The sequence below is a fragment of the Adiantum capillus-veneris genome, chromosome 25 (assembly GCF_014529385.1).
Source record: "Adiantum capillus-veneris isolate H3 chromosome 25, ASM1452938v2, whole genome shotgun sequence".
Classification (NCBI taxonomy): Eukaryota; Viridiplantae; Streptophyta; class Polypodiopsida; order Polypodiales; family Pteridaceae; genus Adiantum; species Adiantum capillus-veneris.
In genome coordinates, this window is record NC_140955.1 from 94,486,447 (window position 1) to 94,509,872 (window position 23,426).

Consider the following 23,426-nt stretch of genomic DNA (forward strand, 5'->3'; position numbering starts at 1 on the left):
AAAAACTCTGCCATCCGAAACATATTGTAGCGCACTTTCATATAGCTTCTGTTCCAATGCATCAGGTAGGAAGATATACCTACTGAGATCATTTGGTTTTTGGCGATTTTGGTAAATTTACTGGCTGATATAATTTCTTCATCATACATCACGTTAGTAGGTTATACAGGTTTGTTAAAAAAGAAAGTTAACCTACAAAAACTAAAAATGATATGTCTCTAACATAAACACTTTGTTTGCTTGAATTGATCTAATGATCCGATAACTTGATACAGTTTGAAAAAGGGTTTTGGGATTTGGCATACTCTTGGTACTGGTTAATCCAAACTTGATTTGTGCAATGATAGGTTGGAAAGTAACATGGTGTATGGTTTCTATTTGGGTTGTAATATTGGAGGAAAGTGAAGAATGCAGTTGAAATGGGATGTATACATAATGATCATATGTTGAGATATTATTTTTTTGAAAATAGACTCAAAAAACAAACAAAATGCTGTCGAATTTTTTGCAGGAGACATCCAATTGTTACCAATATCTCATAAACATGTATGTATTTCAGGACTAAGCTTGTAAGATCCCCAATTTTTGGGTCTCTTCTAAAAATAAGAAAAATAGCTTTCAATATCTATTTTGCCAAATTTTGACTTAAGATGCTTGATTGACAGTATTAGAAGGTTCTAAAGTAAAAAGCAAGGTCGTTTCCATGTTCCAGTAGGTTAGATGGATGTTTGGTTCAGTTTTGAAAAAGTCCGTTATTTTTAGCTTTTTCATGCTTTTTATGCTTTTAGATGCTTTTTTGCAAAAAGCAGGGTCGGATATTTTGATCTACGTGTTCCAGGGAAGCTATGGTTCAATTTTATAAAAATCTACTTTTTGAGTGCTCTTCACTCTATTTTTAGCTTTTCATGATTTTTAGTGTTTTTTAGTGAAAAGCGTGTCCTCTTTTTTATTCCAGTGGACGAGGAGGAGAACCCGTGGTTCAAATTTAGAAGATTGTTTTTTTTTCTTTATACGCTATTTTTAGCTTTTTGTCCTTTTTGATGTTTTTGAAAAGCAATGTGATTTTTATGATGACCTAAACATAAAAATATTAATTTTAGTCTTCGTCAGTTATAAAAATGATCACCCGGAGCGAAAACGGGACCAGACAAGATTTTTACGAGAATTATTTTTATAAAAGGTGGTACCGTAAATACGTCGGGGAAGTACGGGAAAGTCATAATTATGTCGGGACATTACGGTGCGGCATAGTCTAGCCACGGTTTGCATTAGTTGGCTTTTGATGCATTGGTTTGAGGTCAAATACTTTCATTTGCATGTTTTGCATACTCCCGAAAATGCCAAAAAATTGTTTTTTGCATATGTGTGAAGTTATGGTTTACGGTTGACATAAAGGTCAGAGCTGTTTTGCATCATGTTTATGGTGATGGAATGTTATCTATGATGTATGGAAACTCATGGATTGATGTGGATGCCTCATATGCATGGTTATGATTGCTTTCCACGTTCCTAGGTCAAAACTAGCTCTATGTGCTAGGGAGTTGAAGTGCAGATGTGATGGATCAACTTTACATGGTTGGATGTTGTCGAAATTGGATTTCTATATCATGACTAGTTGCTGGTCGGGCTCTTTTTATGCATGAAAGAATTACGTCTTAAGAGTCACATGTGTGTGGACTCCGATTGATTACAGGGGATATGTCAAACTCCAAGTGTGGGAGTTGGTTCAATGTGATTATGATTTATGGTTAAGGGTTGATATTCCCTCATGGATTATGGTTGTGATTTTATGGTGGAAGCCGGTGTGGCTTATGGTTTTTTTTTTGGATTTGGTTATGCTACCGAAATTTTTGCAGCCATGTTATGTTCTAAAGTGGTTATGTAGGATTGGTCGTGCCTCACCTGAGTTGGGTGGAGTGCTCACCCGTGTGATGTGATTGGATTGTGGTTTATGGTTTTGGGAATGGATCATGAAGTGATCTAGATGGTTTATGGTAGACGTGTAAGGGTAGAGACCCTGTATAGTCTAGCTGCTCGAAAAAGATTGTTTGTGCATATGGAAAGTGCTATTTTGATTGGACTCATGTGTTATGTTTCTCATGGCAGTGTCGCTACAAGACTAGGATCACCTACATCCCTTAGCCTTAGACTAAAGGGTCACTGACCTGGGGCTTTGCTGGATCGGGGGTGTTGCCTAAGTCTTCTTCTTTTTGTTAGGCTCATCTACACGGTTAGTGCGTCGGGGGTTGAATGATCTACACGACTAACAGGTCGGGGATTTTTCCTTGGCTTTGCTTAAACACCCGATGTTGGGCATCAAAGAGGTGTGGCACCTAAATTGGTATGGTTGGTGTTGATACCCTACCACCTACTGGTACTTGGGATCCTTTCAGAGCTCGACTTCATGGAGGGAGGCAAAGCAGCCTCAGGCTATGTTTGGCTCAGGTAGATCGGATGTGTTCTACCTCGCTCCCGACGAAGTGAAATTCTCTATGTCTGTAGTAGAGCTGAAGTGGATGGGTGGACCGGTCGATCCCTACACAGGGTCCGGTGCTCTGCTAGTTATTCTTTCATAAACTTTTTGATGTTATGGTATATGTCATTGCATTAATACATGGTTGCCTGTTTCATTTAGACGAGGCATTTAAAGATTCTCTGTTGTCATTTTCTCATGTCTCTATGCACTCTATTTCACCTCCACTATCCACTCTCTCTCTCTCTCTCTCTCTCTCTCTCTCTCTTTCCGCAACGCGGTGTACACATATATTCACCCTCCACAATGTAACTTTTAATGGCCAAGTAACTTGTGTGTAGCGGAAAATAGCATGAACATAGTGAGCATTTCATTATAATAAATTCCTACTGAGAATAACAAGAGTGCTTGGGTGGAGAGAGCAACAAAACGTATAACACCTAGTTAGATAGCATGGACAATACTTCAAAAAAGAGAGAAATCAAGCTATTGACAATAGTTGAGGACCGGACTTACATGGAGCCGGTCCCCCCTCCAAAAGGCTTTGTATTATGGTTTCTCCCATCAAGAGAGACATTTTACAATACAATTCTTTGTGTTCCTTCAATACTAGCTAGTGCAATGAAGATGGAAGCTTCAAGAACTAAGCAAAACACTTATAAACACAATATCAATTCCCTCACGGTCTTAGACCCAAGACCTCACACACCTTCGAAGACGGTGAGAGCTAGCGGGGTATGAGAGTAGATTGAGAGGAAGAAGGAGTAGTCTTACAAGAAAGATGTACATCTCCTCACATAATCACTCATATTAGCATAGCATAGCTTAGTAATTAGCATGGTAGAGGAGATGAGTATGCATTGAAGCTTGGCTCTTGGTTGGATTTGCATCACAAAGCCAAGAGTTGTTGGTGTAGGCCTCCCTTCTCACAAGCTTGGAGTAGGTGATAAGCTTTCCATTAAAGCTTGAGAAGGAGAGAGAGAGTCTTCTTGCTTCACACATGAGTTAGTGTGAGTGTGTATGCAATAATGCCTTTGAAAATTCATCCCCCTCTCTCTCTTGGTCGACCCCTCTTGCAATTTGCTCATGCTACCACCCCATTGGACCTCTCCAGGCTTAGCCAATAGGATTTAAGGAGCATAAGTGATAGCCTTCTGACATGTGTCCCCCTTTCCCCTCTTGTGAGAGCTTCAGGTAATTAATTAATGCAACTAAACTCTCATTGGACCCCTTTGTCTCCTGGCCAATAGGAATCGGGCAAGCCATTGAGCTGCTAAATGCTCATTGGACCCCTTGGGAGACTGTCCAATATTCTTCTAGAGAGCTTAAATCTTATTGGTCTGCCATCTTAACCAATATTCTAGCTTTTTCTCCCCTAGCACTTCCCCATATTAATTGATCAGTTTAGCATAATTAGATATTAGTTATTATGACAGCAAAGTTATACTTTTCTTGAGTACTCTTTCATTCATAACACCCATTTAGGGGTAGCACTAGTCGCTAGGTACCTCTGGATGTAGTCCGGCTCATGGCCTAAACTCCATGCTTGGTCGGGCGTTGAGAACTCCTCCCCTATGCAAATGCTTTCGCAACTCTGATGTATATTGAAAATTGTATAAAAGTGTAAATTGTATATTTTGTGCATAGACCCCCGGGGAGGGGTGTCTCTCAAAGCTAAAGGCATGGAATTCAATTACAAATGTACTGCTAGGATGAGTGTTTGTACCAATCCTATTGGGATGGAAATTATCAATGAGAAAATGATTTTAGAATGTAGCAATAGGAACAAAACCCCTTGGTAGTTATTCACAATACAAATGACATAACCATCTCTAGAACTAGACCATTTCTTGCCCGAAAAGCCAAGAATGTTGTACAATATCTTGAATAAATTTCACTATACTAAGAGTTTAGTGTGCGGTGGATGCTTTATGGGATCGACAACGATGACAAGCGGCTGATGTTGCCTTGTACTTGTCTTCCCACAATGTCATGGTGTGTTCTAATACATCTGTCTTGTTGGATGGTGGCATGTATAAACCTCAGTCTTGTTCCTTAGAGGTTCGTCGTTGCCACAACCTTGTTACCATACTGTTGTATTTGGATCATTAATAATAAAAATGGTTTGTCATATATCACAAGTGTTTCGTACTTTGTTGGTATTTAATGTAATTTAATTATACAGTTTGTATATTAAAGGGGATTTTCATAATAAACACACACCCCATATTGTTTCCCTGATCACTCTTGGTAGAGTGATCCTGTATAATTAAATCATATTAATTATTGAATCTTTTTCTAATTGCTTACTAATATGAATTTCATCATAGCAGGTAGGATGGATCTCCTCTCTAACAAAACCGGGCTATACTAGCAAACAGAGGATACCAATTTCACCTACTACCACAGAGTGTATTCTCTCATGTTTCAACTACTATTTATTATAACTTAAAGGGAATTTTCTTCCCTAATGCTAGGATGTTTTGAGAAAGCACCTGATGCTTTTTTGGGAACTACTGATGGCATAAGAGAAGCTCTCTTTTCATGACACTTTTGGAATTTTTACTTGACCTTGACTTGTGAAATCTTGGAGCATCACTAATGGGATGCTGCTCAGGGCATTTTTTCTTGTGCAGGAGTTATTATGGATATTAGTGTATATGCAATACTTGGATCGGGACGAGTCTTTGTTTTGGACTGGGAAAAAAAATAACTCTACTGATCTCCTCTATGTTTAGACTTAATGTTGAAGGGTTTGAATAACATACTTGGTTTGGTTTTCATAGCCTTCTCTTTTTGTAAATGTTTATCCACCCCATCTTGGTGAAATCTTACTAATGCTTACCTTGGGTGAAATAATGTTTCTAGTAGTCCTGGATCTTGGCTTTTCCTAGCTCATTGCTTTGACATGACGTATATTATGGCTTGATACAAGTCAAATAACTCTACTAATTCTTGTGAATGATTGGTTATTGGTCATATGGTATGACTCTTTACCTAGTGATTTTGGCTCCACTTTGGTTTATTGCTGCCATTGGCAATGTTTGTAGGTGTGCAATACTTGGAGTGTTCTATGTTTGTACTCTTGACCTTGAACTCTAAAACTCTAATGAGGATATATGATCTTTTTTTAACTGACTGGCTAGGTACAGATATGAAGGATGATATAATTTTCTTATATTGGTACTGCATAGCTCCATAAAATTGGTTATGCTAGACTTGACTAGTTCTCCTTTTACTTTATTGCTTCTAATATCTAGCATGTGGATAATTGTAAAAAGAAAATGGTCGACTTGAGGCTCTCTTGCCTTACTAGAAGGTTTCTCTCTTGGACTTGGAAGATTACTAAGCTTAAAAGATATATGGAAAAACCTTTAGACTAGGCTGCAAAAAATTTGCAAAACTTGTATTTGGTTGGGATTTTGTTCCTTGCTTTGAACACCATTACTAAATTGAGACCTAACACTAATTCTTTTTGAAATTTTGGGATGGTACTCAGAAAAAAAATATTCCATGTTTTTTATAAATGCACTAACCTTTCAAAGTTCTGGCTCTTAACTGATCTTATTTTTTGTTGGGATGTCCCTTTGGCAATAGATATTCCTAGTTAGTTGAATGAAAACATGATACTCAGTTTATCACAAGATGGATTTCTATAACTCTTGTTTTTTTGCACTAACTAACATTGTGTTAGCCCTTTCTTTGGTAAGTTTCATCTTAAGTAAAGGATTGATTTATGATAACCTACTAATAAATTGAAACTGAGAACCATAGTGCTAAGAGTGGTGGCTTGGTTACTTTGGATTTTAAGATGAATGAAAGGTACATAAAGAGGTTCCTAGATTCTTTAAAGAAAATTAGTTTTTGTTGGGGTAAGCATGTAGCTTACACCCATAGTGAGAACACTCCCTAAAAGCCAAGCATGCACCATTTAAACTAGATAGACACCCCTTAAACATGTCCACAAAGGGAAATCTGTAAAGATGCATTCTCCTATTAGAATAGAACTCCACGAGAACTTTGAATTATCAATAACACAAGCCTGCTACAACACATTTTTGAAGCAGAGGTTATGTTACATGTGATGAAAAGGTGGGACAAAGACTCTTCTTGAGCAATGCATCTTTTATACCTCACATCAACAATACCCAGTTTCTTTGCTTTTGACCCTGTCCATAGGCCTTGGTGGATGATAGGCCACAATAAACAACTATGCTTGATGGAAAATGGGAAGGCCCATATGCATTGAAATCTGTAGGACCACTGTTTGACATTCCAAGAGTGTTTCCATATGTTGTTAAGCTTACCCACTAGACTTGCCTGCCTTTGGTTTCCCATTAATGTCTCTAAGCTCCCCCTCCAGTTGTGGAGAAACTATTTTCTTTCTCACAGAGGCTATCCCTGGCATTAGTAATCTCACTATTTCTAAGAGGGGGAGAATAGAAGATATTGAAAAAATAAAGCCTGGCCACCTTCTGCTTACCTGGTGTTCATGTTGCTAGGGATCTTTTCCTTGGACACTCAACTCCGCCTAGGGTGGGTCACCCAAAGAGGAGGTTCCTGGCTGGTTTCTACGAGTTCTCTCTGTCATTCCCTACACATGGTGCATCAATTAGGGGGCCATGGTAATGCCCAAACACGGCTCTTGCTCGATGGTATGTGGCCCTTGCCTGACCATGTAACATGGCTAATATTTGGAAGGGATAAGCACCTCCCTTGTGGGCAATCTGGTGTGTGTCAAAAAAATAAATAAATAAAGCCTAGTAATTTTTTCGATTCTCCTTGTGATCTTTGGTCACCATGCCATGCTTATCTCATAGCAAAGGAATGAAGTCTTTACACTTTTCTTTTTTCAATAGTTGAAACATATGTGAGTTGGGCATGTCTATCTTGCCAGCCAAAAAATTCCTGGTCGAAGCAAGGGCACCCTGGGATTCAATAAGCTCTTCCTTTTTTAGTTTGTCTTTTAAGGTCAAGAGATCCAAGGGAGGAGAGTCAGATAGATGTGATGCTGCAAGCATTGAGATTTTTCGGTTTATCATCATTCTTCTATGAGATCTAATCTCTCTAGCTTTTTGCTTATATTGGGTCAATGCATTTGAGTTTGTTTAACAACACTATCCCATGCCACAAATGCATTATCGTGCATTAAAAAATCATTTTTTAAATTTTTTTGAATTGTAGACTTAACCAAAAGGAGCTTAAATAGAGAACTGTCAAGTTGTGGCCAACCAGCTCTGAAATGGTGCTCACCTTTTGGTAGCTCAAAGATAAGAGGCTTGTGGTTAGAAAGAAAAAATGAAGAGTCAGACTTGTAAGATACCTTCCAATGTTCTTGAAATAAATCCACAGTCATATACATCCTGTCTAATCTTGCAAACCTGAAATAGTTACCCAACTGATTGTTAGTCCATGTAAAACCTGAGTTCTCTGACATATCCATAAGCACTTGTTTGTCAACCACATCCTCCCAATCTTTTTTTAAATTCCCTTGAATGACCTAACCCAGTGCGTTCCATGTGCCTTTATTATCTGTGACCATGCTAAAGTCTCCTACAATAACCAGTGGATTAGGTAAAGTAGATAATTTTGACCAAATCAAGCTCCTCTCAGACATAGAGTTAGAAGCATAAAGGTAAACAACAATGTAATTGAAAGGGTTATTGAGAGATAGAGCTACCCAATTACCCTTGGAGCCATACATAACTTTTTTAATTTTGTGTTCATGTCCCAAATATATACCAAGAGTAGCACCACCCTTTTGTGCAATGTGGTTAGTAGTAAACCATTAATGATTTCTACTTATTCTCTGCAAATTAAATTCTAATGCTAGGCCTTTGACCTTCAACTCTCTTGTGAAATCATCTTCAACCACTTGATCTGACTGTACCTTTTGATTAAGGGTAGGGGAAAGAGGTTGAGTGGAATTGACAAAGGCTTCCACACTGTCTGAATCTTCAGAGTTGGATGAGAGCCCTCTAGCATTCTCTGAGGGACTAGCTGGTGGTACCATATGGTTTGTAGGAGCTTGAGGGATAAGGTCCATTGACTTTGGAGTGGATGGTCCAACTTGGTTTGCCCTCGAGGTCTGAGCAGAGCTGGTGTTGTCTACTAAGACCTTTGCTAGCTCCCTTGTTGATGGGTCAAAAACATCATCTAGTAAGGCACCAAACTTGTTGACATACCTATTATTGTTATTTTTTCTAGTAGTCTGCCTATTCCTTGTGTTGCCCCTTCTGTTGGTTCGATGAAAGCCCCGATTATTATCTTTCTTATTCTTGTTTTTATCAACATCTTTCTGAGCTTTGGTAGCCAAATCATGGAAATATTTGATTAGGTAGACCTGTTTAAGACAATGAAAGCATGCATTGGGCAGATTCCCGTCGATGAATTTTTTGGACATGCAAGGTATGCCCCAATTGATCTTTAAGAGTGACAATATCTTTGAGATTAGAGTCAATATCCACTTCAATGAGCAACTACGGATCCCATTTGGGATTAATACCATTAGACAACTTTTGACCCAAAACTTTACCCACCTGATTACCTACCTGTTTTAGCATGGGAAGAACTCTATAGGGAAATCAAGAAAGTCAATCCACACAGGCACCTTGGATGGACTTTTACCTTTAGAATCAAAGTCCGTGTACCACTTAAAAATAGAAAGGGAAGTATTTCTTATCAACCATTGACCCCTATCGATGACTTGCAAAGCACTATTAGCTTCATAAGAAAAGAAAAGGTAATAATTATTCGGGAGGTACCGTACCTGGGCATGGATTAGGTTTCTAGCTTCCCATTCCTGGGCAATACATTGCTTTAAGATGTCAATAGGGGGTTTAATCCCATGACAAAATCCAATCACAACTCTATCTTGTAGATGCTTGAACTAGCTTTTTAACTGAGCTATACCCACAATGACCTCACCTGGTGGACACTCTCCTTGGTGAGAATTAAATGTTAGCTTTTGCACCTTTATTAGAGGGCTGCTCAGCCTTGTCTTCCTCTATAGTAGATTTTTGTAATGCCTTAAAGGTATGGAGACCCACTTGATGATTATTCTTAGAGTTCACAGGGTTAGCCTGCCCATTATTGTGTTTTTCTTCTTGATGGAGGTCAACGTTATTCCATACATTTGAGATAATAGAAAATTGACCTTTCTACCTAGGAGGATGGCACAAGAAGATTTAGAAATTTTCTCATGTAGGAAAACGGAGCCTTTTTAGTTGTTTTTGATCATATAATAAATAACATCATGAGCTTCTGCTTGAGAGGCATCGCATACCTAGCTAGGTACGATTGGGGACTGGGGACCACCGGCCCCCCACCTGGCCGACGGTCCCCTGCCCCCAATCATACCTAGCTAGGTACGTGGTGCCTCCCTCACAGAAGCTCATGATGTTGAGGTAAGTCACAATGTGGGAATTATTGTGAGAATATGTCCAAAACTTCTTGTGTGGGACTTGAAAGGGGTCTCTAATGAGCAGGAAATAAAGACACATGGTTCGGTAATGAGTGGATTGGACCAACCCCAGTAGTTCATTGTCGAGAGTTGAGACAACATAGGAAATTGTTGTATATTATTCAAAGCATTGAAGCTTGCGCGATTCTGGAGCACATGGGCATTTACCTAGTGGCCAATGCTACTTTAGCCTCTCAACCAGTCATCGCTAATTCAACGCCCTCATCTTGTGCCAGGCTAGTGGTCCCCACTACTCCTCATCATCACATCATTGGTTCACCGTCCTCAACCCCACTTGCCCATGGCCCCACACTGCCCAATTGTTGAAGAGGCCATCCTAGCCTTGTCTCAGGACTAAGTGGCACGGGCATGGGAGGGTGGGATCTACGGCAAGGGCATTGTGGGCCAAAGATCCAGTGGCGGCGCCGAAAGTAATCTAGGGTACCCTAGATTACTTTCGGCTGCCGTCCTTGTGCATACATGTTATAAGTAAATTAGGGTCCCCATGTTTCACAACGCACGCATGGCGTAGTGGTTAGGGTGTGCGCCTCTCATGGGTGAGGTCACGGGTTCAAAACCCACGTGGGTACCCTAGTTTACTTTCAAAACTTGGGTACCCTAGATTACTTTTTACAAAAGTAATCTAGGGTACCCGCATTCCAGATCTACGGCCCACAATGCCCTTGCCGTATATCCTGCCCTCCCATGCCCATGACACTTAGTCCTGAGGCTAGCCCTGGTCAAATGCTGTGAAATGCTTGTCATCACTCCATCATCAACTGACTCTTGCGCTGCCTCGACCTTGGCTATCTAAAAGATTTTCTATGTAGAGTCCATATCTTTTTTTGTGTGAATAAAGTAGAAATTGTATTAAAAGAAAAACTGAGAAGTATACATGGACCCACAGGAGGGGGGAGGGTCACCCCAAGAAGGGAGGATTACAACATGAAAAGCATGTCTTTCATAGAGAATCTAAGGGCATAGTAAAACAATGGTATCTTTTTCCTCCATTGAGGCCATTTTAGGAGCTTTTGTAGGCTTGAGACATATGGAAAAGGTTCATTAGGTACAATAGAGACTTTGTTACAAAGTGAGATTGAGCATTTCTTAAGCTTGAAAAGTAGAGAAAAAGAGTGAACAATAGAAGACTAAAATAGTACTGCATTCCTTCTTAGCCAGATGAACCAGAGGATAACACCCCTCCGTATTGTGCTAGTGGGAATATCTACCTTTTACAGCTCCTAAGCAACAGGTCCTTGGCATTGTCTGAGTGTAAGCTGATTTCCATTACACATAGGAGATATGGATGAAGAATATTGATAGATTCTGAAAAATTGAAGCCGAGATTGATTGTAACGTGCCGACACATCAAGTTGCATTCTGATGGGAGTTGATGTTGAATTTACCTTGCAGTGCCTCTGCTAAGAGTGGGTGATGAGACTGAAATAGATCTTCCCACTGGGAAATTCCAACCTTAAAGCATTTATGGAACCTCCTTGTGAGAGGGAGTCCTTTAGCACCTCCAAAATATCCAAACGAAAGAGAATCTTGAAGGAAAAAAAAAAGTTAGAGTGAATCTTTTTGTCTAGTCTCCATTTAGCCCTTAGGGATTGCCATGCCTACCAAAATTTGTAGATCAATTTGGAGCCATAAGGGATAATTTCTGCAGAGGATAGGATTAGCTCTTTGAAGTTTAGGTTGTTGGAGATCGAGGGTGTGGGAGCGACGATAAGACACGCGAGAGAGGGAAGGGAAGAGAGCACACACGATGTGGGTGGACTATGTGTGAGTGAGACCCTTATTCATATGTATATAAAGAATAAGGTATGAGCACATGTGGGCGGTCGGACACTAACTAGTCCCCGGGTGCAGGCATTGCCTTTACGCAACAATCTCCCAGTAAAGGCTGTGTGCCAGTAAGTGGCAAGAAAACTAGACTAAACTAGTATGTACAAAAGGTGAGAGAAGACGACTTTCAACCTACGCCCACTGGCTCACTCCAAATATGTGAGTGCATATGTAACCGCTCTAGCGTAAATGCAAGGTGAATACCGCTGGGGCTAGAGCCACGATGACACTCTTGGTGCAAGTAACTAGTAAGGACCTGCAATGCTCCACTATGCACCATGCCAGTTTCAGTCACCGCACGACTGACAACTCCCACTTCAAATGCACCAACCGCATAAGCAAGATCAAGTCTCGAGACCAAAAGGTCAGACATGAGAGACCCAAAAGCCGACAAAACATGCACTATGTGTGCCAACCTATCCCTATCAGCAACCTCAGTGCCATATGCATCCTCATCAGGAACCAAATGACTATGCATCACCATGTCAGCATCATCTGACAAAGGCATATTTGCTGAGAATGACTGCAAAACCAAAAAATCAGCACCACTGCAATCACACATAGCTGTATGAAGGACACTATCGCCCTCAAACGTATTGGATGCATCATAGAACAATGCATTGATCTCTTGATCAACTGATGCCACCTCAACTGATGACTGACAAAGCTGTGTATCCCTAGAGATACCACTGTCTCGACAAGCCAAATGCACAACCAACTGTGTCTCACAAGAGCCTGCTTGCTCTAACTACCTAACCTTAGCAGGCACACACACAACTGTCTCAGTGCTCTCCTAACACAAAGGCAAAGCACCATGCAGCCCACTAGAAAAGGAAATCCGTCTCTGCTGTCTACATGGCTGCAACAATGTCACAGAGATAGTGTCATCTCTCACGTGACTAACATGCATCGGATATGTGCTATCAACACTAGCACCTCTCACTAAAACAAGCTGTCCACCACGCAAACTAAAACTGTGCTCATCTAGCACAACATGGCACCCACTGTCTCTCAACTGACTCATGGAGACCAAACTCTGAGTCAAACTCGGAACATGGAAAACATGCCTCAGCACTAGCATTGCTCCACTACGCAATGACATCTGAACACCTCCGGCACCAACAATGTCATGGACTGAACCATCAGTCAAGTGCACATGCCGAAGCAAACCGCTATCATACGAGCAAAAGTACTCGTGTCTCGGCGAGACGTGAAATGAAGCATCAGTATCTAGCATCCATTGCAAAGGTAATGTGCCATCGCATGACATGAGAACCTCAGGAGTAAACATGGAAGCATGGACGACCTCACCGTCGTGTGTAGCCTCATACACAACATCTACCTTTGATGTAGTCAAAGCTGAAGCATCCAACTTGTACTGACATTTGCGTTGTCGCATCCTGCAAAAACAACGCCTCTGAATGTGTCGTGTGTGTCCACAATGCCAACAAGTTCGCAGTCTCTGTCTCTGAGACATGCGTCTTGCTCTAGGCGCATCTCTGGACTCTGAAGTGCCATATCTCTGACACAACAACTGCCATAAATCTCTTGTTGTACGTGCTTGCATAACTATGCAATAGACTGACTCTACGAGGCTCAACATAATCGTCAACCGTGCTAGTGCATCCAAGTCCTCCCACGCATTGTCAGACATAGAGTCTGGCCTCACATCCTTGCTCTGCAGTGGCAATCCTTGGCCCAAGCAAGTCAATGCATCAAGCATATGCGAGCTCCACCAAGCGAAAACTGACCCATCAAATCTAATAACAAAGAGCTCAAACTTTACGTGTGTACTGCCATGTCTGATAACCTGTACAACCAAAGAGCAGTAAAACCAATCCAAAAAACTATCGACAACCACAGAACTCAGACAGAACCAAAAAAGCAAGTGCGGAATAACTCGACGCACAAAATACACACAAGGTCTCCCACTAGAACCACAATCTGTGGGCAAAAGAGATGGATGCGGAATACACGTCGCAATCCAAACTGCCAAACAATATGGCAAACCTGTGACCAACACTGTCACAAACCTGGATGCGGAAACTCATCGCAATCCAAAGCCTGCTAGCACTATGGAAAACAAAGCAAACAATGCTCAAGATCACAAACTATGGCGAGTAATCCAAGCCAAAACTGATTGCAATAACTCAAGCCAAATATGGTGAGTACCATGCGCATAAGAACAAGAACTCCTGGGAAAAATTTACGAGAGTTCCGGCGTAAAATGGCTATCTAACCCAAAATAACCATAAGCCAAAAGAATATGCTCAACAAGAGTGAATGCGCAGTCAACTACACTCAATACATATGAGCTATCCCAAAAGCTCAACACAAACTGTGCATATCACCTCATGAGACCATACATGCCGAATCACTCTTGATATGCAATATGCATGCATTGTGGAAATAGGCATATCAAATGGCAAGATACCTGGATGCATAATCATTGCCAAATCAAGGCACAAATGATGCTAAAAAATAGCTCTTATTGCCTCGATAAATCACAGAGCACTATGTCTGGAAAGCGCACTACAAATGCAAGCACATGGCAATACAATAGAGCACTAACCTATGCACTAACCGTGCATCAAATAAGCATCCACAATGGTTGCAAAATCAGCCCATATACATGCCAAAATGCCTTTCAACTGCCATAACACTGTGTACACAAAGATCTCTGACGGCAACAAAGTACACTTGTCTCGTATGCAACACTGCACAGCCAACCATTGAGCATAACACGTTCACAATATCTGCCAAAACCTGTAGATATATGGCCAGTAGATAACTTGCATGGAAAACAAAAAAGAGCAAACCATGCTCTCACAATCTCCAAATCACAGAGCCAAAATGCCACTTGTATCTACAACGAGAACCTGTATGCCACCAGAAACTGCTCCCACCTGAGAGAAATTATCCATGTACCTACTATGGCTAACCGGTTGCTAGCACACACACGCCAAAGCTATGGGCTACCCTGCTCTATACTCACCAAAAGGAGGTGAAACAGGAGGTAATTTGTGTCGATCTGGGAAAGGACTCCACCTGTAGTGTCGATCTGGGAAAGGACAACTACGCTCCAAAAATAAAAATTTTGGAATACACACAGATGTTTCAGAAAATTCTGTGGTCAAAATTAGGTCACATAGGCACCACCATCGCATCTAGAATGTGCCAAAACCCTGGGATAGAGTCCTGGGTTGCGCAGTTCTGAGTCCGTGTGAGAGAATTATGCCCAAAAATGTGTTTTTCGGGCCAAAAAATACACCTGCGAAAATCAGTTTTTGCAAACCTCCTACAAGTGTGGCTGCAAATAACCATACACACATGCAATACACTCTCCCCTCAAGCTTGGGAATGTCCCTCAAGCTTCCATGAGCTCAGATCTGTTGCATCACAAGCTCTCTCCGCCATAGCCGAGCTCCGAGCTCAAGGCACTATCATACTCCACCGCACCACCACCGCCGTAGCTCTGATACCAGTTGTTAGAGATCGGGGGTGCGGGAGCGAAGACAAGACATGCGAGGGAGGGAAGGGAAGAGAGCACACACGATGTGGGTGGAGCTTCACTCTGTGTCAACTACGTGTGAGTGAGCCCCTTATTCATATGTATATAAAGAATAAGGTATGAACATGTGGGCGGTCGGACACTAATTGGTCCCCGGTGCAGCCACACTGCCTTTACCCAACATAGGTTTGTCCAAGCTTTGTAGTTCCTCAATTTGAATTTTGGAATATTTCTTTTGAGAATAATAGCCCAATAGTCCTCATAGTTTATGCTTCTCAATATCCACTTACCTGCTAATGTATATGAGATTAGCTACAGGTTCAGTATCCCTTATCCCCCATTTTGAGAACAACATATATGCCATGGTAATTTTGCTACCTTGGTGAGATGTAGGTCCCCTCCCCAAAGGAAATTTTTGAACAAGGAGAAGGCAGCCTGAAGTTGATACTTAGCAAGGGACCAACAAGCCAAAAATTAAATGAGAGAGGGCATTATGTAATGGTTTAAAACAAAGGCCCTGCTAGCTAAAGAGGAGGGATGACCATGCCATTTGCTTATCTTGCCTCTAATCCTATGAAGAACCCAATCACACCTTTGTTTGAAGAAAACTCCGAAGCCCATAGGGATACCAAGCAACTTAAAGATCTGTCCACTCTCTATAGAATTGCAACCAGCGTCTGTGATAAATTGAGGGATACAGCCTGTAGAGGACTTAACACCAATTTTTGTATGGTTAATGACAAAGCCACTTGCAAGACAGAAAATAAAAAGACCTTGCCAAAATCATTCAATTGAGGGTTGATCATTGTGAGCGAGGGCATTTTGTCATCAACAAACTGTTGGAGGCAAAGATTGTGATTGGCACTAGGAATATCTAGGCCCTTTGATTGTCCTTGGTCCATAGATGATTTGATTAGCCAGCCTAGGGCATCTGAACATTTTGCATACAATAAGGAAGCAATAGGACATCCTTGTCTAATAGACCTCTGAAGGAAAATAGCATATGCCAAATCTCCATTAATAAGATCCCATTCTATTCTATCATAGTCTTTGTCAAAGTCAATTTTGAAAAAAACAAAAGTGCTGATCTATTTCCTTTGCATATTCAAACGCTTCCCAAAGTGTGATGATAGCATCCAATATGGATCTACCCTTGATGAAACCCTTTTGCTTTGGGATAATTATAGTGTGCATGATGGGGCTTAGTATTCTAGATAAAGCCAGGGAAAAAATTATATAAACAAAATTCAGACATGTTATAGGTCTCCAATTTCCTAAGTCCTCCTTCCCCCTTCTTTTATGGATAAGTTTTATGACACCAATATATAAAGAGGTAGGGAGAGCTCCAATCTACAAGGCCTTTGTCCAAACCAACATCAGGTATCTCACTACAAAATACTTACAATGCTGGTAGAATTCATTTCATAATCCATCTAGGCCAGGAGATTTACCTTTCTTCATAGCTTCAATGGTGCATTTTAGATCCCCTTTTCTGAGAGGCTGGTCCATTTGTTTAGCCATTTCAAGGGTCACGAGTTTCTTCCTAATTCTTGCAATGTGAGCCTTGACTTGAGTAAGACTGGTCCCTCTTCTAGGGGGAGCTGAGAAGATATCAACATAATAGTTCTTTGCCACAACCATATTTTCTTTATGAGACTTTGAAACTTGTCCATCTTTATCTTTCAAGAATGGAATCGTATCCTTTGCTTTTTTAATTTTCAGTAGTTTGAACATGTTTTGATATGGTGTATATGTTATTAGCCCAAAAATCCACTAGTCCAGGCCATTGAGTCCCTTGAAGAGAGGAGCTCTTGTCTTTTTAACTGGTCTTTAAGCTCAAAGAGTTTAGGGGCGGAGGACTATTAGAAGAGACAAAGTTCTCTAAGTCAAAGATCTTATTCTATATCATCATTCTTGTGCTTTTCCTAATGGCCCTAGCCCTAGGTTAAAAATTTGTCAGCTGCTTTTGGGTGTCCTTGATAGCTTTGTCCCATTCTTTAAAGGCATATGGGTAAGATGAGAATGCTCGACAAAAAGCATCTTTAACTTTTTTCTTGACACACTGAATGCCCAAAAGAGTGCGATCTAGATGGGGCCAGCCTGCCCTATATGAACATACTTCTTTATGCAACTCAAATAGAATAGGGGAGAGATCAAACAGAAGAAGGGAGTCATACTTCCATCAATTAATGTGTCAAAAATCATGCACAAGATTTGATTGTAAATAAACCCTATCTAGCCTTGCAACTCGATATTTGTTACCTTGTTGTTTGTTAGACCAAGTGAAGCCTGTATCTTGTGAGATGTCCATGAGCTTCAATGTATCCATCATGGCAGTCCACTTTGTCTTCTCTGAGCCCCCTATGACTTGCCGCATTTTATTCCATCTATCTTCAATAATCTCCGCCAAGTTGAAATCCCCTGCTAACAAACATGGCTGAGGAAGCTACTCAATTTTTGCCCATGTTAAAAGGACCTGTCTGAAATAGACTTACAAGCGTACAAAGACAAAATCGTGAAATTGAAGGGAGCCTTTAATGTTAGAGTAATCCAGCATGTAATTGTAGATCTATGGACAATTGAAACACTGCTAGAAAATTTCTCTAATATGGCAATGACTGCCCCTCCTTTCCCACTTGGGTGTTGGGTGCAGGACCATTTATAGCCTACTCCTATTCTTTGAGGATTGATATTAAGGGGATCACCTGATACTCTTAATTCTTGTAGACACAAAAAAATCAAATTCAAGCCCCGAGTCACGAAACCAATGCTTGATAGCATAGGACTTGCAAGGATCAGTTAGCCCTTTGCAACTGAGTGTGACACCTTTGAATGGAGGACAATTCATTTTTTCACTTGTTGTATTAGACTTCGACATGGATAAAAAGTCTCTATTAAGATCTTTGGACAATTCTATTTTCCTTTTTGCTTTGGAGGTAGGAGGGATTGGTAGCTTTCCTCCTCTGCCTGAGTCATGAGGATGTCAACTAAGGGGGTGGGGGAAAAATCAGCTTGATCTTTAAAGAATTTATCTTGTTATTCTAAGTTGCTCCTTAAATTAGGTGAGTTCCTTGATTCCTACTGTAGTGACATATCAAAATGAAAAAACTACAGCTAAACACACAATTTTTTTTTTGATAGATCCAAATTGCTAGAGACTATAGCTCATAAACAGTAGCAAAAAGAAACAACATACCTAAACTACAGACAACATATCTGTGCAGATAGTAACCAAAAATGATGGAAAGTCTACCCTTTCCAGCCTTTCCTACTGTATGGAAAAGAAAAATAAAGCAACCTCACAACACATACTACATTAGAGGGCATATAGAAACTCTCTAGCAACAATGCCAAAAATGTCGACTATTGGTGGGAACTTACTCAGCATTATGTGCAAGCCACAAAGGATACAAGCAGACAACCTGTGCAAAAAAAAAAGCTCTAATGGAAAACGGTGTGTTACTCACCTCTTGCATCACCGTCAATGAGGGATCCCATGTGTACAGAGAGAAAGGAGCCCGCTATTGCTGATCCCATGTGTATAGAGAGTAAGGAGCCCTCTATCGACCGTACCCTCTCTCTTGCGCTCACACACAATCATGCTCTCAAGAAGCAAGAAGAGAAGGTGGGACAGAAGGAGAGCAAGATAAATGCTTTAGTACTTGAAAATGAAGAAAAAACTAGGTTACAAGCATTTTATGTGGTTTGTCCCATTCACGTATGGGTGCCCTCACTCAGCATGTCAACACTAATTTCTTATCTAAAAAAGTCTGTGGTGCGTCTATAATTGATGATGGTGGGGGGAAACTCAGCTTGATCTTTAAAGAATTTATCTTGTTCTTCCAGTTGCTCCTTAAAGGCGACGTTCCTTGCTTCCTATTGTATTGACAAATCAAAATGAAAAAACTATAGCTAAACACAATTTTTTTTGATAGATTTGAATTGCTAGCGACTATAGCTCACAAACAGTAGCAAACAGAAACAACATATCTAAACTACAGACGACATATCTGTGCAGACAATAACCAAAAACGATGGCAAACCCTTTCTAGCCTTTCCTACTGTATGGAAAAGAAAAAAAAGCAACCTCACAACCCATATTGCATTGGAGCTTGGCATAGAAAAATTCCCTAGCAACAATGCCAAAAATGTCGACTATTGGTGGGAACTTACTCAGCATTGTGTGCGAGCCACATGGGATACAAGCAGACAACCTGTGAAAAAACAAGCTCTATAATGACAAACGGTGTGTTACGTCTCACCTCCTGCATCACCGTCAATGAGGGAATCCGTGCGTACAGAGAGAATGGAGCCCGCTGTTGCTGATTGATCATCTCGTCGCCACTCTACTATCGTCGCTGCTCTATTGAGTGTACCCTCTCTCTTGCGCTCACACACACTCATGCTCTCAAGAAGCAAGAAGAAGGTGGGAGAGGAGAGCAAGAGAAATGCTTTAGTACTTGAGAATGAAGAAAAAACTAGGCTACACGCATTTTATGTGGTTCGTCCCATTCACGTATGGGTGCCCTCACTCAGCAGGTTATTTATCACTAATTTCTTATCTAAAAAAGTATGTGGTGCGTCTCTCATTGACGAACAATCATTCCTTGACCCTGCACCCACACGACCGATAAGCCCGACCCATGACTCAATATAAACAATAATAAAAATGTCTTCCTAAGTTAACATGAAGTTAACATTAATAATTGGGGAGATCACTTGGAGTTAAGCATGAGCTATCCCTCACTCATATTTTCCAAAATAGCTACCTTATTGAGTCTGTAGCCTCTAACCAATAGATTTCAAGATACAACATCCTAAACGAGGAAGCTCCTTAAGGACTTGCACAACCCATGATTATTAACCTTTTTGTCCATATCAATATTGTGCATGACTAATAGGCATGCCTTTAAAATGCAAGCATATATGTTTTTATCATTAGAGAAGCTCTCCCCCTTGAACATTTGTAAACAACCCTGGAGCGGTCATTTTCAAAATGTGTATCATATGAGTCAGTTAACCGGAGAGGATTATTAATAATCCAAAATGTATACTTTTATATCCCGGGGCGGTCACTTTTTAGAATGTGTATGATATCACGTGAGTTAACCGGAGAGGATTATTAAAAGACCAAAATGTATAAAAATGTATATATACAGAGGGGGGTGGGGGTTTTTGAAATAGGCTCACAGTGTAAGTATAGTATGTATATTGGGGTATTATTAATTACCTCTTGAATGCACGTGATATAGGGGTCTTTTGATAAGTGACTGCCCCGGGTTTTATATATACATCAGAGGGGTGGGGGTTTAAATTACACTAGAATTGTTATACATGGATGTTGACAAATGCAATGACATGTAGGCCACATGCTCTTAGCAACCTTTAATTTTCCATTTCAAAGTCTATTGCATGCGTTCAAAATGTAAGCATATATGATTACGAGATAAGAGCATAGTTTCTTCTTTTGGACAGGTTGTGGACTAGAATTCTCATCATAAATGTCTTGCATAATGCATCATGCCTTCAAGGATGATGAATTATTTCTCCCATATGAGAGTCTTGCACTATGCCACATGCCTTCAAAGCCAAAGTAAAGGTGACTACATTTTGAAAAGGTCCACTACATTTTCTAAGTTTGGCACAAAGCTTCTTGGTCATGTTTTGTTCACCATAACTTGCAATTGATCCAACTCATGGTATCATGGGCATGCAAAGCTTTACAGCATTTTAATTTATATTTTTCACACATATTCAAAATGCAATCATGGAGGTGACGATCACTAAAACTAGCCTAGAGCTTCTTGGACCACCTCTGGAACAAAATCTTGCCAGAAGCATTCTCTTTCTTTTGAAAGAACACCACAATTGGCATACATGTCGACCAAAGCAACAGAAAGCACACATCTTGGCGACTGGTATTATCAAATTGTGAATTGGTGTAGCCCTTTTGATGCACGTCTTCAACAAAAAAACATAGATGAGGGTACTTGGAGACAAGCCCTCGGTTTGCAAGAGTTGCAAATAACCTAGAACTTATTGTCCTTTCCTTTGTCACGCATACCTTGGTGTGAGTGCATTCCATGAGAGTGCTTCCATCATGAGAGCAAGCTTTTCAGTTCTAGCTAGTTTAGCTCTCAAAAATATAGGGCATTTGGCATAGGTCATGTCCACCAAGGCATTGTCAAGCATGACTAAGAAACACAGTATGCCCAAGTCGTCATCTTGCATAATGCGAAAGCGTTCGAGATACAAGCATATTAGCCTATGTTGTGAGCGGTCTCTTCCCTTGTGTTCTAGTTATGCGCGTCACAAAAGTGTGCCAAGCATTGTTGGTTCATAGTGTAGTAGTTAGATGGACTCTATGAAAAACTAGGCTACATGGATAGAGAAGGAAAGCTTGTAAATTAGATCCCACATGTAAGCTTGTGTATTTGTTTTAATGCCCGTTAGAGGTTGCTTAAGAAGGAAATTAATGAAGGTGTGGAAATATGAAAACCCATGATCCAATTGTAAGAGACTCGTGGAAACTATTGTCGTTGTGAATCATAGCTGAGGTGGGTGGGGGATACACCAATAAGCGAGACCTTCGATTCCATCGTTGGGGAGGGGGACGGGACAAAAGGAGCCGTCCAAGATGCAAGGCGATTATAAAAGAGTCACAGCATTCCCAGCGCAAGTGGGCGTCTGCCTTTCAGCTCTAGAGCAGAAGAGAAGAAGGTAAGAATAGTGCGCGCTCGAGATGAGAGAGAGAGAGAGAGAGAGAGAGAGAGAGAGAGAGAGAGAACCCCCTAGCTAGTGCTGCTGCTGGTATGTAAACGTCATGTGTGCGTGCAGGTCATTGATACTGGTGTGGTAAGAAGCAGCTGCAGGAGCACGTTCAATGGCGAAGGAAGAGATGGCGGCGGAGCGCGAGGGGGCACGCGTGTGGAAGGGGCACGACGAGGCGCTGAAGAAGGCGGTGTCGCTGCTGGAAGAGATCGGGCTGCCGGGGGGTCTGCTGCCGCTGGTGGACGTGGACGAGATCGGATACGTGGAGGCGACCGGGTACATGTGGATCACGCAGAAGAAGAAGATAGAGCACGAGTTCAAGCTGGCGGGCAAGCTGGTGAGCTACGACTCCAACATCACGGGCTATCTGGAGAAGCTGCGCATCAAGAAGCTCAAGGGCGTGAAGGCGAAGGAGCTGCTGCTGTGGCCGCCGGTGGGCGAGATCAAGGTTGACGACCCGTCCACGGGCAAGATCCACTTCAAGAGCTTTGCCGGGATCACCAAGACCTTCGACGTCGAGGCCTTCGCACCGGGCCAGTAGGACGTTTTGCCCGGCCAGCTGGCTAATTGCTTTTGCTTCTAGCTAGCTCTTATAGAGGTTCTTTTTACCAAGTTTATTGATCTCTTTGGCCTTTCGTTCTCCCCACACTATGCCTACTATCATTCCCTCCCCATACGCACCTCGCCACCTTCGTGGTGTTCCCTCATGCACACCCCCCCTCCCTCGCACACCGTCGGCCACCAGGGCGACAATACACACCACCACCACCATGTGTATCTATGTGGCTCTCCCCAAAAACATCCCTTGATCATGATGACAACTCTCTTTGCTCCTCCTCACAAACATGCCTATCTTACCTACCCCGACAAAAATGATCATTAGTTAAATGTATATGAGGTCTAGCTCACTACTCTTTGACCTGCCAACAACACCTGGGAGCTATGTATTGCATTCACAACTTTTTAAGAAACGGTTGCTTATAAGAGCCGAGCCCCCCTATGATTAATTGTTTTAGTGGTATCACTTAGCATTAAAAAGGAAAGTTGGATGGTCTCACAAAATATTTGAAGAATAAGTCAAAAACAATAATCTATAGCGAGACGCGGCTCTACGTCGGGGCGTGCTCCTTCAATTTTCAGGCATCTGCTACTTTGTTTCACCTTCCAAGATAAATAAAAATAGACCCAAGATGGCATCTCCCTTGATTATTGCTAAAAAAATACTGTGAATATCGTGCCAACATACTTGTTTAATAATTGACTTCACTAGCTTTTTTGAATTGCTTTAATTTGACGCTACTACATGCCTTGTTAGATAAGTGTTGAGATGTATAGAGAAAGAGAGAGGGAGAGAGACGAGA

General features: G+C 41.2%; 1 protein-coding gene across 1 annotated transcript; it reads left to right on the forward strand.

Moving 5' to 3' along the window:
- The first annotated feature begins 21,937 nt into the window (after positions 1 to 21,937).
- Positions 21,938 to 23,051, forward strand: LOC147425314 (uncharacterized). The gene is made up of 2 exons (XM_086499846.1): positions 21,938 to 22,014; positions 22,132 to 23,051. The coding sequence occupies exon 2, from the start codon at positions 22,178 to 22,180 to the stop codon at positions 22,604 to 22,606; it is 429 nt and encodes a 142-aa protein (XP_086355972.1). The 5' UTR covers positions 21,938 to 22,014; positions 22,132 to 22,177; the 3' UTR covers positions 22,607 to 23,051.
- Positions 23,052 to 23,426: the final 375 nt, after the last annotated feature.